This window comes from Bos taurus, chromosome 24 (genome assembly GCF_002263795.3).
Source record: "Bos taurus isolate L1 Dominette 01449 registration number 42190680 breed Hereford chromosome 24, ARS-UCD2.0, whole genome shotgun sequence".
NCBI lineage: Eukaryota > Metazoa > Chordata > Mammalia > Artiodactyla > Bovidae > Bos > Bos taurus.
Window position 1 is genome coordinate 21,132,717 of NC_037351.1, and position 19,235 is coordinate 21,151,951.

General features: G+C 41.4%; 1 protein-coding gene and 1 pseudogene across 2 annotated transcripts; both read right to left on the reverse strand.

The window, feature by feature from the left end:
* Positions 1-1,929: 1,929 nt before the first annotated feature.
* C24H18orf21 (chromosome 24 C18orf21 homolog) lies at positions 1,930-13,559 on the reverse strand. 2 transcript variants are annotated; one of them, XR_009492661.1, is made up of 6 exons: positions 13,329-13,559; positions 13,224-13,246; positions 9,909-10,108; positions 8,393-8,589; positions 5,366-5,744; positions 1,930-4,681 (listed from the first exon to the last, which is right to left on the reverse strand). XR_009492661.1 is itself a non-coding variant. In NM_001079590.2 (5 exon segments), coding segments are annotated over 5 exon segments (651 nt in total). In that variant the 5' UTR covers positions 13,406-13,441; the 3' UTR covers positions 5,474-5,590.
* A 2,486-nt stretch (positions 13,560-16,045) lies between these two features.
* Positions 16,046-19,021, reverse strand: LOC100294926 (ribosomal biogenesis factor-like; annotated as a pseudogene).
* Positions 19,022-19,235: the final 214 nt, after the last annotated feature.

The following is a 19,235-nucleotide window of genomic DNA, read 5'->3' on the forward strand; positions in this document are numbered from 1 at the left end:
GAAATGAATAAGGGTTTCCCTGGTGGCTCAGATAGTAAAGAATCTTCCGGCAATGCATGAGACCCAGGTTTGATCCCTGGGTGCGGAAGATCCCCTGGAGAAGGCAATGGCAACCTACTACAGTATTCTTGCCTGGAGAATCCCGTGGACAGAGGAGCCTGGCTGGCTGCAGTCTATGGGGTCACAAAGAGTAGGACATGACTAAGTGACTAACACTTTCACTTTAAGCTACAACTGGTGATTTTACATTCTTAAAAGTTAAGAAAGGATGCAAAGACATAGTTTAAATAGTATAAATTATATATATTTGCTGTGTGTGTATAGTTGCATATTAAAATTAGTAAGAAAATGTTCTCTAAAATGCTAATAGGTCTGAGAAGATAAATTTTAAGTATTTGATATCAAAACAAGGTTGAAAAGACAGGTTGAATTGAATATATCAAAAGCTATATGAACACCTGTACCACTCTTTTGTCTGTTAACTTTAATGACAATTGCTAGTTGTACCCAAGATTTATAACTAATATTTTGGGATGCCCAGTTGATGAAAGAATATGTTGCTTCCACACATGTTGCTACAATTTCTGTCCTTGAAAAAAGTAAAAGATGTTTTGGAATTATTCCAGACAGGCTTGTGTGTATAAATCTTGTATTTGCAACTGTGGATAGAGCCATTACAGGAAGACCCAACTGAGGCCAGAAGGACCTCTTGGACATAACTTTGGAGACTGAACCACTTGGATTTTCTGCACTTCATGAAATGAATGCATAGATCAGACTTCGCTTAACCTCCATTACCTACATGCCGCCTCAAGACAGCAGTCACCAAAGTCAGTCTGTCACTTGTTAGAAAACCACATTGCCTTGCTAAACTTAGAATGAAGATATATTAGACAAGTGATAATACTGTTAAAGAAAAAATAATTATTTAACACTTGTTTAAAGGGAAGGGAAGACTTTATTCAGGACATTTGTTGCAGGTATCGAGAGTATTGCAATAGGGGAGAAAGTTGGGGCTCAACTCTATGCCAAAGGCAGCTGGAATTTATGGCCATGGAGCAGAAAATGAGAGGGTCAGTGGACAGAAAATTACTAAAATCAGATGTTGAGGGTGGGGGAATTCTTGCTAAACTAACTTAGCAGGATTTTCACTAAAACTGGGCTAGGCAGGCCAAATACAAAGCCCAAGGGTGAGGCCTAGTCAAAAAAGGGCTCAGAGAAGAAGTTTAGACAAGAAGTGTGTCTTTGTCCATATAATTAAAAACAATTTGCCTACATCCATCATTAGTGGGACACGTTCAAAGGGCAACCACCATAGTGTAATGTTTGATCTTGTTATTCATCTAGCCATTTTATTGTTGGTGGTCATATTAAGATTTTTTTGATCAACTATGATAATAGCACAAATTGAGCACTTTTAATATTCCATCCACTCTTCTAGGTACCATCTCATGGAGTCCTCACGGCACCTTTATGAGGTAAGTATTATTATTATCCTTTTAGAAATAATGAAACAGACTCAGAGAAATCAAGCATTTGCCAAAGATCACAGTCAGTAAATGACACAGGCTGGTTCTGTAGGGCAAGACCACAAAGACGACAGTCTTAACCAGAAGACTGTACTTGTTTTTAAGAGCACACAAGTGGGGGCTTCCCGGGTGGCTCAGTGGTGGTGCATCTGCCTGCCAGTGCAGAGTATCTACACTGGCCTCCCAGGTGGCTTGTCAGCAGTAAAGAATCTGGCCTGCTGAGCAGGAGATGCAGGTTTGATCCCTAGGTCAGGGGATCCCCTGGAGAAGGAAATGGCAACTTACTCCAGTATTCTTGCCTGGGAGACCCCATGGATAGAGGAGCCTGGCGGGCTACAGTCCATGGGGTTGCAAAAGAGTTGGACATGACTTAGCAACTAAATAACAACAATCTACACCCTAATATTTAAAAAATTTTTATTGAAATATACTTATATACAATATTGTGTTAGTTTCAGATGTTAAACATAGTTATTCAGTATTTTTGCAGATACACTCCATTACAGGTTATTACAAGATTCATGGGTGTAATTCCCTGTGATAGCTTATTGCTTATCTATTTTATATATAGTAATTGGTGTCTTAATCCCATACCCCTTATTTGTCCTTTTCCCCTTTCCTCTCCCCTTTGGTAACCACAAGTTTATTTTCTCTAAGTGTGTTTTACATTCATTTATATTATTTTTTAGATTTTGCACATGTGATATCATGTGCAAGTTTGGTAACCACAAGTTTATTTTCTCTAAGTGTGTTTTACATTCATTTATATTATTTTTTAGATTTTGCACATGTGATATCATACATTATTTGTCTCTGACATTTCATGAAGCATAATATTCTCTAGGTCCATACACATCGCTGCAAATCACAGTGCATGTATACGTGCTAAGTTGTTTCAGTCGTGTCTGACTCTGTGTGACCCTATGGAGTACAGCCTGGCAGGCTCCTTTGTCCATGGGATTCTCCAGGCAAGAATATTGGAGTGGGTTGCCATGCCCTCGTCCAAGCAATCTTTTTGTTCTTTTTTAGGACTAATATTCCATCATATGTATCTGTATATGTATGTATATCTTATTAATCCAGTCATCTCTTAATGGGCATTTGGGTTGCTTTCATGTCTTGGCTCGGAGAAGGCAATGACACCCCACTCCAGTATCCCATGGACAGAGGAGCCTGGAAGGCTGCAGTCCATGCGGTCGCTGAGGGTCAGACATGACTGAGCGACTTCACTTTGACTTTGCACTGTCATGCATTGGAGAAGGAAATGGCAACCCACTCCACTGTTCTTGCCAGAATCCCAGGGATGGGGGAGCCTTGTAGGCTGCCATCGATGGGGTCGCACAGAGTCGGACACGACTGAAGCGACTTGGCAGCAGCAGCAGCAGCAGCATGTCTTGGCTATTGTAAATAGTGTTGTAGTGAACACTGGGGAGCATGTATCTTTTTGAGTTAGTGTTTTCAGTTTTTCCAGATAGATACCCAGGAGTGGGATTCTATATGGTAGTTCTGTTTCTAGTTTTTTTAGGAACCTACATATCCTTTTCTGTACTAGCTGCACCAATTTACATTGCTGCCAACATACACTGTAATATTTTTAGGTAATGTTTATTTTCATTTTTTAAATAACAGCTTTAATGAGATAATTACACATCATAATCACCCTTTTAAAGTGTAGAATTCAGTGGTTTTTAGTATATTCGGTAGTTTTTAAAGTTACCCAATAATTACTACTAATTCCAGAATATTTAGGGAGATTCCCTGATAGCTCCATTGGTAAAGAATCTGCCTGCAATGCAGGAGACCCCGATTCAATTCCCAGGTCGGGAAGATCTGCTGGAGAAGGGATATGCTACCTACTCCATCCATTCTTGGGCTTCCCTGGTGGCTCAGCTGGTAAAGAATCTTTCTGCAGTGTGGGAGACCTGGGTTTGATCCCTGGGTTGGATAGATCCCCTGGAGAAGGGAATACCCAGTCCAGTATTCTGGCCTGAAGAATTCCATGGACTGTATAGTCCATGGGGTCACAGAGAGTCGGACATGACTGACTTTCATTTTCTTTTTAAAAAACTTTAATTTTTTTATTGAAGGATAATTGCTTTACAGAATTGTTTTCTGTCAAACCTCAACATGAATCAGCCACAGGTATACATATATCCCCTCCCTTTTGAACCTCTCCCCCATCTCCCTCCCCATCCCACCCGTCTAGATTGATACAGAGCCCCTGTTTTGAGTTTCCTGAGCTATACAGAAAATTCCTGTTGACTATTTTAGATATGGTAATGTAAATTTCCATGTTACTCTTTCCATACATCTCACCCTCTCCTCTCTCCCCATGTGCAACTTTCACTTTCTTTCCAGAATATTTGCATCACTGTGAAAAATAATCCTAATCTCATTTATCAGTCCACTCCCCATTCCCCCGCCCTCCCCCTCAGCCAACCATTAATCTATTCCTAGGTATTTTCCTATTCTGAGCATTCCATGTGAATCATGTGTAGTAGTAGTCACTGTATATATGTAACACCTTTTTGACTCTTCACCTGTCGATGAGCACTTAGGTTGTTTCCATATCTTGGCTATTATAAATAATGCTGTGATGAACATTGGGGTACAGATAACTTCTCAGATTTGTGTCTTTGTATTCTCTGGATAAATAGCAAAGAGTGGGATAACTGGATCTTATGATAGCTCTATCCTTAATTTTTGGAGAAATCTCCGTCTTCCAGTGTCTACACCAATTAATATTTCTACTAACAGTGTACAAGTGCTTCCTTTTCTCCACATCCTTGGCAACACTTTGTTGGCTTTTTTGATCCTGCCTGTTCTGATAGGTGTGAAGTGATATTTCATTGTGATTTTGATTTACATTTCCCTAATTAGTGAAGTTGAACATCTTTTCATGTGTCTGTTGGCTATCTGTATATCTTCTTTGGAAACATGTCCATCAGCTTCTCTGCCCACTTTTTAACAGGTTATTTTTATTGTTGAGTTATATGAGTTTATCAACCCCTTATCAGCAATATTATTTGCATCTATCTTCTCCCATTCAGTAGGTTTTCATTTTATTGGTGTCCTTTGCTGTATGGAAGCTTTTTAATTTGATGTAATCCCATTTATTTTTGGTTTTGTTTCCCTTGCCTGAAGAGACATACCTAGAAAGATAACGCAATGATGATGTTAAAGAGCATATTGCCTATGATTTCTTCTGGGAGTTTTATAGTTTCAGGTCTTAACATTCAAGTCTTTAATTCACTATGAGTTAATTTTAATTTTTATGTATGGTGTGAGATAGTGGTAGTTTCATTTCTTTCCATGTGGCTGTTCAGTTTTCCTAGTATGATTTACTGAAGACACTGTCCTTTCTTCACTGTATGTTCTTAAGAAATTTAAGTTTTAAACTTTTAAGTAGCAAAGAGGCTTGGAAACAGATTATAAAGTAAATGACTTAAAGAGCTTTTAAAACACAGGTTGAATATAATCCTAGCCTATCATTTAAAAAAAGCATATCTATGTTCCAGGAAATACTTAAGATAGCTAAACTAAGACAGCTATCTTAGCTAAGCTAAGATGGTTACTGTGTTATGTTCCAATGTAAATTTTAGACCTAAAAGTAGGTATTCACCAGAGCAAATGAAATGCCACTTACAGTGAAACATTATAGTGTACACTTTTTCTGAATTAACAGTAAAGCCACAGACAGCTAGAAAGGAGTAAGTAGACCTCTTATAAAGGCCTCAATTTCCTTATGAAAAAAAAGGACATTAATAATGAAAACTTAAGGGAGGAGAAAATCATAATATAACCACTCACTGTCCATATTTATCTTTACTACTTACCTTTCATATATTTCTGATCCTCGCAATCACCCTGTGAGGCAGGCAGGGTTCAGTTTTTCATTCCAAGGAGGTATTTTCTCCATAAACACTGAAGAATGCCAAAAAAAGTTTGCTCTTGGACCTGAGTTTCCATTTATTTTAAGAATAAGTAACTTTTTTAAAAAGCAGTTTTTCTAACTTTAGATTCAGAAATTGCATTAAACATTTATTTTCATAGTCCATCTTTTACAAAGAAGATAAGAAATTTCTAAAGTCCATCTTTGGATTCTTTTTGGATTCACTCTGACTAAGCAACATTTTCAGTTGAGAGAAGTGTTTCTTTGTTTTGCTCGCATTCTTTGAGGAACAAATGGATGTTGACTGTCCAGATGTAGGCGTTCTGAAAAGAAACATAAAGCCACACTTAGATATAGAGACAGGCAACAGTTCCTCCTACCAAGCCTAGATACCTACTACTATAATCATTTTCTGCTCTTCTGTAATAATTATGGCCATACATGAGCAGTAGCTGTACCCAGCAAAGTCATTCGCAGTTTGTTAAAAAAAAAAAAAAATCTCCTCACTAAACAAGCTAATGGCAACATTTAGGAGGTATAAGGGGTACGTCTAGAAGCTTCTTTCATACCTGAAAGAGAAAGCTAAAGGCAGAGTCTCATTAGGACTGAGTTCCTTGTAAGACTGACATCAAAATTCATGATAATTCTAAGCAAGGACTGCAAAAACATTTTTTAGTTCACAGCTCAAGACCACTTCCTTTCTCAAAAGTGAAGAATCTCAACCTATGCATACAGGTACCATTCTGTTGTATTTTCACCCTTACACAAGGTGAGCTCTAGAGGGCAAAATGAAGATCATGGCGTCTGGTCCCATCTCTTCATGGGAAATAGATGGGGAAACAGTGGAAACAGTGTCAGACTTTATTTTTGGGGGCTCCAAAATCACTGCAGATGGCGATTGCAGCCATGAAATTAAAAGACGCTTACTCCTTGGGAGGAAAGTTATGACCAACCTAGATAGCATATTCAAAAGCAGAGTCATTACTTTGCCAACAAAGGTCCATCTAGTCAAGGCTATGGTTTTTCCAGTGGTCATGTATGGATGCGGAGAAGGCAATGGCACCCCACTCCAGTACTCTTGCCTGGAAAATCCCATGGACGGAGGAGCCTGGTGGGCCGCTGTCTATGGGGTCGCACAGAGTCGGACACGACTGAAGCGACTTAGCAGCAATAGCAGCAGCAGCATGTATGGATGTGAGAGGTGGACTGTGAAGAAAGCTGAGCGCTGAAGAACTGATGCTTTTGAACTGTGGTGTTGGAGAAGACTCTTGAGAGTTCCGTGGACTACAAGGAGATCCAACCAGTCCATTCTAAAGGAGATCAGTCCTGGGTGTTCTTTGGAAGGAACGATGCTAAAGCTGAAACTCCAGTACTTTGGCCACCTCATGCAAAGAGTTGACTCATTGGAAAAGACTCTGATGCTGGGAGGGATTGGGGGCAGGAGGAGAAGGGGACGACAGAGGATGAGATGGCTAGATGGCATCACCGACTTGATGGACGTTGAGTTTGCGTGAACTCCGGGAGTTGGTGATGGACAGGGAGGCCTGGCGTGCTTCGATTCATGGGGTCGCAAAGAGTCGGACATGACTGAGCAACTGAACTGAACTGAACTGAACTGTATATTCCAGTGCTTTTTAACAGAACCAAGCACAGAGGGTGCTCTCTATAAATATCCACTGAATAAACGATTCCCCATCTGGTATGTGTGTATTTATGCCTCCTTCCACTTCATTCTCGCCAACTGTGTTCAACCCCCAAACAATATTTGGGGTTTGTCAATCTCATCCCTTTTCTGACTCCCCAACCATGATAAACATGATACAACTTTCTCTTTCCTGCATATACCTAACAAGCAGTCTGGTCTAAATGCAAGTGAATTATTTTAAATATTCCAAATTTTCTTTTATCTGCATATATCCTGTAAGTAGAAACTTTCACGATGAATTCCTATCATATCAAACACCCAAATAATCAGGAATACAGAGAAAACTAACTTGAAATTTTAAATGTCAATCCTCATATAAAAACCTCAATAAGCAGAAATAATCTAGTCTTTGCTGAATTTTGTTATTTAATTTCAAGAAGCTACCAGACTCTTTTGTAACAAAAATGTTTAAAAATTCCTTTCACAGTTACTACAGAGTTAAATTTGTTAATGAGCATAATAAATAGAGTATTGAGGATTACTGAAAATAAAATATGTACCCAGTCACATAGTTAACTTCACATCATTTCACAAATCCCTATTCTGTTGAGTTTCTGACAGGGGAAACCGCAAAAAATAAAGGTTTAGAGCAGGAAAGTCAACCCTGACTGGTTGTCTTGGTGACACAAAGGATGAATTAAGGCAAGTGATAGGCAGACAGATTGGTGCCAGCTAGTGGGGGCTGGAAACCCATGCCAGTGTCTTTCCTATGTACAGAGTGAGGTACCCCAGGCTTCTAATCAGAACTGTGTTTTTTAATAAATATTGGACTAGAAGGGTTTGAAACTAGAAGCAGGAAGACTCAGGGAATTATTGTAGTAATCCTGGCAAAGGATGAATAATGACCTGAACGGACAGCAGCAGCGTGGAGAAAAAGGAGAGGACAGTTGCAAACACCTTGGAGGCAGGATGGATAGAAACTGGTGACTAACTGGGCCAGGACAGAGGGAGCAGGACTGTCAACTACACCGACCATGTCATGTCAGACTGTCTAGAAGGGCATGTTCATTTATAGATTAAGGAAGCTTAGGAGGATGGGCAGGTTTGAGTGGTTACCTCTGGGACATGCAGGAGTGGGAAGTGGATATATTTAAAGGCAGTTGGGAACGGGCCCAGGGAGAGGTTGGATGTAGAGGAACACACCTGAAGTCAGTGCAGTGATGACTTCCTCAACTGCATGGCAATTTCAGGGAGTGTTTGTTAAACAGAGGAGTTAGAACTCAGGGGTTAGCAATGGCATTTATATCGCTTAATGGATTAGCATACCTGGAAATCAATGCTGGGCTCTTGCCTTTGGAACCAGACGTGTGATTTAGGTTTGCAGAACTTGGAGTCTTTCTCTCTGGTGTCTTCAGGCTGAGTTTACTCGTAGGAGTGGTAGGATTGCTCTTCAGTGCTGACAGAAAGCTTCTGCTTTTTCCATGATGTTTAACTGTTCTGTTGCACGTTTTACAAGTAATCAACTGCCACAAAAAGAAGAAACAGTGAGTCTTATTTCTCCTTGTAATTTAATCCAATAAACTGTATATTCATTAAATTCCTACATGTAAGACACCTTTTAATATCTGGGCATTTATACCTTTACAACATTTTATAACATTTTTTTTTTCCAGAAAAATTCCAAGCCTTTTCCCAATAAAATATGGCAAAATATCACTGAAAATAATTGACTCCTTCAGACCCTTAATGAATCTATATATAAATACAAGTCTAAAGTAATTTATAAAACCAGGCATATGAATTCTCACATTCTCATCCTTCTTCACTTCATTAGGAATAGAGGTTGACTTTCTTTTCAGGATTCATTGTTCAAGACATGGTCCATTTTACAGCTAAATGCTCTTCTTCTACCCATCTGACTCACAAGGCACCAGATTCGGCCCAGGCCTCAACAAAATTAACAAACTAGTTTACGAGAAGTACTCTGATGTTCATGAGCAGGTAAAAATGCTTTCACAGAGGTTTAAGTTGCTTTATGAAAATGCACTTACCTGTCCAACAATGGTAAACTCCTAAATATGGCAGTTCCAATCCAAGTTGTTACTGACTGTAGTCTGAGGCCAGACCTAATCTGTCATAGTGTCCACCGTGCCCAGCACAGTGCCTAGTAGTAACCAGGCACTGGAATAGTTGGTAAACTGGAATAGTTGGTAAATGTTTAACACAGAACATGCACATAAAGTGTATCTAATACTGGTCGCTACATGGTAAACCATAAGTAATTTAATTTGGTTGTTTTATTCCACTTTACATCTCCAATATATAACACTGTTTGGCCTAATGTAAGATTCTCAATAAATGTTTGATGAATGAACGTAAGACACACTTATCTTTGTTGGATATAAATACATACTGTGACATGGAGGGGGTGACTGAAGAAATGACACTGGTACCTAATACTTTACGCTCTTTCCTTATGTATGCCTAATACAGTTTACTGTGTCTGAAGAAAAGGACCATTAGCTGAAAATATTTAGTGATAAATGCTGTTCGGATGACTTCACACTGGTGAGCTCAAGAAATCCTCAAATTTGTGAAAATAATTGTGTAAGATCTGGGCATTGAGAGTTCATGATGTCTGGTTTTAGGTAACACTGAAAAACAAAACTAAGCTGCACTCTTGATGAAACAGTAATAACTAGAAAAAAAATCTTATGTATATATTTTGACAATCTAAATATACTACTACAAACCTCTGAGTTATATTCAGGCTAATTCTTAACCTTATCGTAAGTGAAAGAAAACTCTAGTTTACTTATACAGAATGGAATTGAAATCTTACCAGCACACTTTTGGAGTCTTTGTACTTTTTCAGAATTTTTGCTTCTTTAAAACTGAGTGTATAATTTCTTGCTTCTCGATTCAGAAGTTTCTGTATTTTGGGTGTCAGTTTGGGCTTGGGTTTGAGGCGCACTCGAGATTTATCCTGAACAAGCAACTGGAAACAGTATGGACATGTTCCTTCAAAAGTGCTTTTATCATCTAAAATTATACAAGTAAAACCCAAAAGTCAGCAAATCAGAGTATTCTGTTACCACAAACTATCAATATTATAGATGCAAAGAGTATATTATTTAATATGAGCAAATACAAATTTTCCTTAAGCAAAACTCAAAATATAAGAATCTACAAAGATAAATTGGCAATAATTTATTTTACAAAACACTATAGTTCTTATCGAGTCACTCTTTTTAGCAACAGATAGGTTAAGTCCCCACCCTTTTTCACATCATGCGAAATGCCAGGCTGGATAAAGCACAAGCTGGAGTCAAGGTTGCCAGGAGAAATATCAATAACCTCAGTTATGCAGATGATACCACCTTTATGGCAAAAAGCAAACAAGAACTAAAGAGTCTCTTGATGAAAGAAGAGAGTGAGAAAGGTGGCTTAAAACTCAACATTCAGAAAACTACGATTATAGCATCCAGTCCCATCACTTCATGGTAAATAGATGGGGAAACAGTGACAGACTTTATTTTTTGAGGCTCCAAAATCACTGCAAATGGTGACTGCAGCCATGAAATTAAAAGATACTTGCTCCTTGGAAGAAAATCTGACCAACCTAGACAGCATATTAAAAAGCAGACGTTACTTTGCCAACAGAGGTCTGTCTGGTATTTCCAGTAGTCATGTATGGATATGAGAGTTGGACTATAAAGAAAGATGAGTGTTGAAGAATTGATACTTTTGAACTGTGGTATTGGAGAAGACTCCTGAGAGTCCCTTGGACTGCAAGGAGATTAAACCAGTCAATCGTAAAGGAAATCAATCATGAATATTCACTGGAAAGACTGATGCTGAAATGAAACTCCAAAACTTTGGCCACCTGATGCAAAGAACTGACTCATTTGAAAAGACCCTGATGCTGATGTGAAAATAATTGTACTCAGCAGTAAGATGTGAAGAGGAAAGAAGGGGACAACAAAGAATGAGATGATTGGATGGCATCACTGACTCAATGGACATGAGTTTGAGCAAGCTCCGGGAGCTGGTGATGGACAGGGAAGCCTGGCGTGCTGCAGTCCATGGGGTTGCAGAGTCAGACACAACTGAGCGGCTGAACTGAGCCACGCTTTACTCTTTGTTCATTATTGCTACCAAGTAAAAAAAGGCTGTAAGTCTCACAAATTTTACAAACACATTTATCATGAAATAACAATATTGGGACTTTTCTTTTTTAAACAATCAGCACAGTTTTGTGAGCTGGGCGTTGTCTGCAGCACAAGGTAACGGGACAACAGACTTGCCCCAGGCCCTTTATGCAATCAAGAAAGCATTCACTGACCATCTACCATGCTAGGCTAGAGACATAAATATGGAAGTAAAGGAGTTGCTATCTTTATAGAATTCATGTTCTTGGGGAGCCCTAGGGAAATGAAGGTAAGACTGGTAAGAACTGTAACAGAGTATGATTAAAATGCCCTGAAAATTATTAAACTCTATATAGACTAGCTAGAAACATTTCAAAGAGGCTTGACAAAGGTCATTGTAGATGACTATAAACTCTTAACTGTATTTGGAAAAGGCATCTATTATTGGTAAAGGGCTTTTGGGTACAAGTACAGTGAAAAAGCAAGCATGGTTATTTAGGGAAAGATGAAGTGTGAAGGTGATGTTGCTGAAAAGGAAGGTGGGCACACCATCTGTATAAATATTTAAGGGTAAGTCCTGTGTTAAGTGCTAGGAATAGCACTATTGAAAAGCTAAGAACCATGCTTGTAACTTAGCTCTGAAAAGTGTAAAATTCATTCACACTGAGAGACTGTTACGTGCCAAGCACTGGTTGTGGGAGATACCACGTTGAACAGAGCACAATTCATGGAGAGAAACAGTGTACACAATGCCAAATGTTAAGTGCTGGGGAGAAAAAAGAAAGACTGGAAAGGAGAATGTGGATTGCTGATATAGCTGCTATTTTCTTAAATAGGGAAGCCAGGGAAGGCTTCGTGGGATGACATTTTCAAGAGACCAGAAGGAAATGAGGAAGGAATCCAAGTAGGTAAGGTAAGACTTAGGTGAGTTAAGACTTCCAGGTACTGGAAGGGCAGCTGCAAAGGCCATGACACAACATGGGGGCCTGGCAGTGGTTGAAGTTTAGTGAAAAAAAGGGAGAGCAGCTCAAAGAGGTAATGCAGACCTATGACATTGGTACACCTGTGGGCTCATAAAAATCTTCACTTTTACTGAGTGGACAGTCATTTCAGAGTTTGTAGCAGAGAAGTGACATGAATCTAGCTTAGGTTTCTGTTAGACTCACACTGACTGCTGGATTGAGCCTGGACTGTAGAGATGCATGGGAGCTGTTGGCAATAATCCAGGAGAGAAACTGATGGCTTGGACAGGGTGGTAAGAGGGATGTGGAAAGAGGTGGCTAGATGTTGGATACATTTTAAAGCCAACAGGATTTGCTGGCATATTGTCCTGGGGAGGAAGGCTGTTAGTGAGACAAGAGTGACTCCTAGGTTTTTGGGCTGAATGAATCTTAAGGATGGGGTTACTGGTTACTAAAATGGGAAGAACTGGGGAAGGGGGGTTGTCGTGTTGGGGGATAAAGTTCGAGTTTTCGCCTAATGTGACATTCAAAAAAAGTTGTCAAGGCATCTGGATGAGTCTAGGATTCAGAGGAGTAGTCTGAACTGGGATATAAGTTTGGAAGTCCTCAGTATGAAGAATTTAAAACCCGTAAGACTGCATGAAAAACTGTCATAAAGGAATTGGGCGTAGATAGAAAAGACGTCCAAAGGCTGAGTCCTGGGACACTCCATCATTTGGAGGGTGGGGAAGGAGGCGCCAATAAAGCAGATCAAGAAGTACTGGCTAAAGAGGCAGGAGTTGAACTCGGTGATGATCTGAAAGCCAAGTGAAGAAACTATTTCGAGTAGATTGATCAATTGTGTCAAATGCCAATAAAAGGTCAGGCAAGGTAAGGCAGGTTAAGGCTTTTTTTTTTTTTTTTACGGAACTGAGAAGCCTCTGGAGGGGGGTTTATAATGGCTGTGGGTCTATCAGATTTCTCTGGATCATCTGGTTCCTTGTGCGGAAGGGAGGGAGCGGAGCCACTAGAGCCCGACCCACAACCAACGGGCGTCCTCCTTACCGTGTGACGAACTGTAGGCCCAGCTGCAAAAGAGAGAGACACTCGTAAGGGACGGGACACACCCGCCTGCCGCTCGCCTCCCGCTTCCCCTCCCTCCTCTCTTACAGAAGGTAGCGGGCCTGGCCCGGGCAGCTATCTTGTAGTTTCCAAGCCGCGGCCTCAAGATAGTGCTTCTGCCTCATCCCGGCCGATACCCCACGCCGCAGAGACCCGGTTGCAAAAAGGAGACTCCGGAAGCCGGTTTCCTAAAGCGGCGTACTTTGACGTCCGGTTCCTACCGTCCTCCGGAGCCAGGCACCCTCGGCTGAAGGGTTCCGGGCCCTCCGCGTCCGGGCGGGGTTCCAGGGGCCGACCCTTCCGCCGCCGTTGGCCCCGCCCCTGGGTTCCGCCTGGTCCCCGCGGGCTGGGAGTCAAGTGAAAATGTTAATCGCTCAGTCGCGTCCCACTCTTTGAGAGACTATGGACAGTAGCCCACCAGGCTCCTCTGTCCGTGCAATGGGTTGCCATTCCCTTCAGGGGATCTTCCCGACACAGGGATCGAACCTGAGTCTCCTGAATTGCAGGCAGATTTTTCAGTCTGAGGATCACATCACAGGGGAGCCTGAGCGGAGTAGCTTGACTGGGCTGGGTTGGCAGTGTCGGGAGCTGAGGATGCGCCCGCCTCCAGCACCGTCGCCTCTAGACTTGGGAACCCGGATCCTGACCTGGGCCGCGGCGGGCGGACGCGGGGCCAACAAGGGGAACGCTGGGGTCTCCAGTTCAGTCTGCTCTTGGCAGGGGCGCTAACGAGCTTATCTTTATTTTTATTTTTTCTGTTTTTAATTGAAGTGAAATTCACCTAACTCGTTAGCCATTTTAAGGCTAACTACACAGCTAAGTGATGTGTAGTACAATTGCAATGTTGCACTGTTACTAGTTTGGAAACAGTTGTATCAGCGTAGGGGAAACCTCATACGCCACTAGGAGTTACTCCGCATTGTCCCCTCCCTCCCGGCCCCTGGCAACCGCTGATAACGCTTTTTAAAATTTGTTTTTATTTTCGCTGTGCTGGGTCCTCATTGCTGCATACGCTTTTCTCTAGTTGCAGGGAGTGGGGAAGTGGAGGGTGCTACTCTGTAGTTCCCATGCGTTTGCTTCTCGTTGCGGTGACTTCTCTTGTTGCCAAGTTTGGGCTCTAGGTTCTGCCCGCTTCAGTAGGTGAGGCAGGTGAGCTCAGTAATTGTGGTGCTGGAGCTTGGTTGTTCCACAGCATGTAGGATCTTTCCACTCCAGGGATGGAACTCATGTCCCCTACATTAGCAGGCAGATTCTTTACCACTGAGCCACCAACCTCAAGTAAATGGAATCATACATGGGGTCTTTCAGGTGAGGCTTCTTCCATTTAATATAGTGTTTTTGAGGTTCATACACTTTGTATTATATATCAGAACTTCATTCCTTTTTATAGCTGAGTAGTGAGAGTCCCTTGGACTGCAAGGAGATCCAACCAGTCCATTCTAAAGGAGATCAGCCCTGGGTGTTCTTTGGAAGGAATGGTGCTAAAGCTGAAACTCCAGTACTTTGGCCACCTCATGCGAAGAGTTGACTCATTGGAAAAGACTCTGATGCTGGGAGGGATTCGGGTCAGGAAGAAAAGGGGATGACAGAGGATGAGATGGCTGGATGGCATCACCGACTCAGAGGAGCCTGGAGGGCTACAGTCCATGGGATCGAAAAGAGTCAGACACGACTGAGCATGCCATGCCATACCATACCATTCAGTGAATAAAGAAACTGAGGCAGTGAAAGGGTAAGTTGTTTGCCTGAGGATGCATGGCTGATGAGTGATAAATGTGAGTTTGAGTGAACTCCAGGAGATGGTGATAGACAGGGAGGCCTGGCGTGCTGCGATTCATGGGGTTGCAGAGAGTTGGACACGACTGAGCGACTGAACTGAACTGAACTGAACTGAAGTTTATAAATGTTGTCACCAAGTTGTGTCCGACTCTTTGCAACCGCATGGACTGCAGCACACCAGGGCTCCCTGTCCTTCACCATCTCCCAGAGTTTGCCCAAGTTCATGTCCATTGAGTCGTTGATACCATCCAACCATCTCATCCTCTTGCATCCCCTTCTCCTCCTGCCTTCAGTCTTTCCCAACATCAAGGTCTTTTCCAATGAGTTGGCTGTTCATATTAGATGGCCACAATATTGCAACTTCAGCATCAGTCCTTCCAATGAACATTCAGTGGGTTGCCATTTTGTATATGCTAATGCTTTTTATTTCCTTTGTCTGAATTCCTAAAAGAGAAATTACTGAGTGGAATGATATCCATATTTTAATTCCCTAGCAATGGTACCCCACTCCAGTACTCTTGCCTGGAAAATCCCATGGATGGAGGAGCCTGGTGGGCCGCAGTCCATGGGGTCCCTAAGAGTCGGACAAGACTCAGTGACTTCGATTTCACTTTTTACTTTCCTGCACTGGAGAAGGCAATGGCAACCCACTCCAGTGTTCTTGCCTGGAGAATCTCAGGGACAGGGGAGCCTCATGGGCTGCCGTCTGTGGGGTCGCACAGAGTCGGACATGACTGAAGCGACTTAGCAGCAGCAGCAGCAGATCATCCAAGAGAGGTTGTAGCAATTCACACTCCCAGCATCAATATCTGAGAAAGCTGGGTCAAATTGGATAGGTGAAAAGGTGAAGGTCATTAGCTTACTTAAATACCACTGAGATAAAACCTCTTTTCATTTATTTCTTGATGGTTTGCATTTTCTTTTGTGAAAAGTAATCTTCATTGAGTTGTTTATCAATTTCTGGGAATCTTTGTATTTTGGTGAAATTCAGCCTCTGCTTGTCATTTATGATGCAATGTTTCCTTACTTAACTTTTTTTTTCTTGTATAAAAGATTAAATTTATTGGTCTTTTTGGGGAATTTGATGCATCATCAGTGTATTACAAGTGAGCCATTAATCTTGTAGCTTTATCAACATTAACTGGTACGTTTTCATGACACTGTTGAGATATCAGTTGTTTCTGTAGGGGTTCAAGGGAAAGGCCTTTTGAGAAGTTTGCCAGTTCCTTTTGTATATCTATAAAAGCTTTATTCACTCTGTTAACTTTTTCATCATTCACAATGTTTATCTTCTTAAGGTTAGTGGTAACAGGTTTTGCTTTATTTTTAACCTTAAAGCTTTTTTTGGCTGGCTATGTGGAATACATTCCTGGAATTCTCCCCTCTTAGTTTGTTCTTGCCTATTGTCAGGGCTCCAATACCCTCATGCAGCTTCTCAAATTCCAGGTGATGCCATCTGCACGTGCAATATCCAGCTCCTTACTTAACTTTTATCCTTGAAATGTTTATAGCATTTTGCCCCCCAAGATTTTATATGTGGTTAGACTCTTCATGAGTCAGTCTGGGTTTTCTATATAGCTTTAAAGTGAAAGTGAAGTCGCTCAGTCGTGTCCGACTCTCTACGACCCCATGGACTGTAGCTTGATAGGTTCCTCTGTCCATGGGATTCTCCAGGCAAGAATACTGGAGTGAGTTGCCATTTCCTTCTCCAACAGTATGTATTCAGTTCAGTTCAGTTTAGTCACTCAGTTGTGTTCGACTCTTTGCGAATCCACGAATCACAGCACGCCAGGCCTCCCTGTCCATCACCAACTCCCGGAGTTCACTCAGACCACGTCCATCGAGTCACTGATGCCATCCAGCCATCTCATCTTCTGTCATCCCCTTCTCCTCCTGCCCCCAATCCCTCCCAGCATCAGAGTCTTTTCCAATGAGTCAACTCTTCGCATGAGGTGGCCAAAGTACTGGAGTTTCAGCTTCAGCATCATTCCTTCCAAAGAAATCCCAGGGCTGATCTCCTTCAAAATGGACTGGTTGGATCTCCTTGCAGTCCAAGGGACTCTCAAGAGTCTTCTCCAACACCACAGTTCAAAGGCATCAATTCTTCGGCGCTCAGCCTTCTTCACAGTCCAACTCTCACATCCATACATGACCACAGGAAAAACCATAGCCTTGACTAGATGAACCTTTGTTGGCAAAGTAATGTCTCTGCTTTTGAATATGCTATCTAGGTTGGTCATAACTTTCCTTCCAAGGAGTAAGCGTCTTTTAATGTCATGGCTGCAGTCACTATCTGCAGTGACTTTGGAGCCCAAAAAGATAAAGTCTGACACTGTTTCCACTGTTTCCCCATCTATTTCCCATGAAGTGATGGGACCAGATGCCATGATCTTCGTTTTCTGAATGTTGAGCTTTAAGCCAACTTTTTCACTTTTACTTTCATCAAGAGGCTTTTGAGTTCCTCTTCACTTTCTGCCATAAGGGTGGTGTCATCTGCATATCTGAGGTTACTGATATTTCTCCCGGAAATCTTGATTCCAGTTTGTGTTTCTTCCAGTCCAGCGTTTCTCATGATGTACTCTGCATATAAGTTAAATAAGCAGGGTGACAATATACAGCCTTGACGTACTCCTTTTCCTATTTGGAACCAGTCTGTTGTTCCATGTCCAGTTCTAACTGTTGCTTCCTGACCTGCATACAGATTTCTCAAGAGGCAGGTCAGGTGGTCTGGTATTCCCATCTCTTGAAGAATTTTCCAGTTTATTGTGATCCACACAGTCAAAGGCTCTGACATAGTCAATAAAGCAGAAATAGATGTTTTTCTGGAACTCTCTTGCTTTTTCCGTGATCCAGCAGATGTTGGCAATTTGATCTCTGGTTCCTCTGCCTTTTTTAAAACCAGCTTGAACATCAGGAAGTTCACGGTTCACGTATTGCTGAAGCCTGGCTTGGAGATTTTTGAGCATTACTTTACTAGTATGTGAGATGAGTGCAATTGTGCAGTAGTTTGAGCATTCTTTGGCATTGCCTTTCTTTGAGATTGGAATGAAAACTGACCTTTTCCAGTCCTGTGGCCACTGCTGAGTTTTCCAAATTTGCTGGCATTTGAGTGCAGCACTTTCACAGCATCATCTTTCAGGATTTGAAATAGCTCAACTGGAATTCCATCACCTCCATAATGATGCTTTCTAAGGCCCACTTGACTTCACATTCCAGAATGTCTGGCTCTAGGTGAGTGATCACACCATCGTGATTATCTGGGTTGTGAAGATGTTTTTTGTACAGTTATTCTGTGTATTCTTGCCACCTCTTCTTAATATCTCCTGCTTCTGTTAGGTTCATACTCTTTCTGTCCTTTATCGAGCTCATCTTTGCATGAAATGTCCCCTTGGTATCTCTAATTTTCTTGAAGAGATCTCTAGTCCTTCCCATTCTGTTGTTTTCCTCTATTTCTTTGCATTGATCGCTGAGGAAGGCTTTCTTATCTCTTCTTGCTTTTCTTTGGAACTCTGCATTCAGATGTTTATATCTTTCCTTTTCTCCTTTGCTTTTCACTTCTCTTCTTTTCACAGCTATTTCTAAGGCCTCCTCAGACAGCCATTTTGCTTTTTTGCATTTCTTTTCCATGGGGATGGTCTTGATCCCTGTCTCCTGTACAATGTCATGAACCTCATTCCATAGTTCATCAGGCACTCTATCTATCAGATCTAGGCCCTTAAATCTATTTCTCACTTCCACTGTATAATTATAAGGGATTTGATTTAGGTCATACCTGAATGGTCTAGTGGTTTTCCCTACTTTCTTCAATTTCAGTCTGAATTTGGCAATAAGGAGTTCATGATCTGAGCCACATTCAGCTCCTGGTCTTGTTTTGGTTACCTTATTATGCTGAAGCTAGACAACTGACTATTCATCCAAATGTTTTTCTCATACTTGTCTAGATTGATTTCTTCCATGTACATCTTTAATCCATATGAGATATATTTTCACTTAAGTATGAGGTAGAGCATGTAACTGAATTTTTTTCCAGATGGACAAAGATCCCAGATATGCAAAGATTCCTCACTAGTCTTTTTCTTCTGGAATTGAAGCTTAAAAAAATATGCAGTGAACACTGAATATGTGCCAGGCACTTTTTAAAGCATCTTATTTATGTCAACTCATGTAATCTTCACA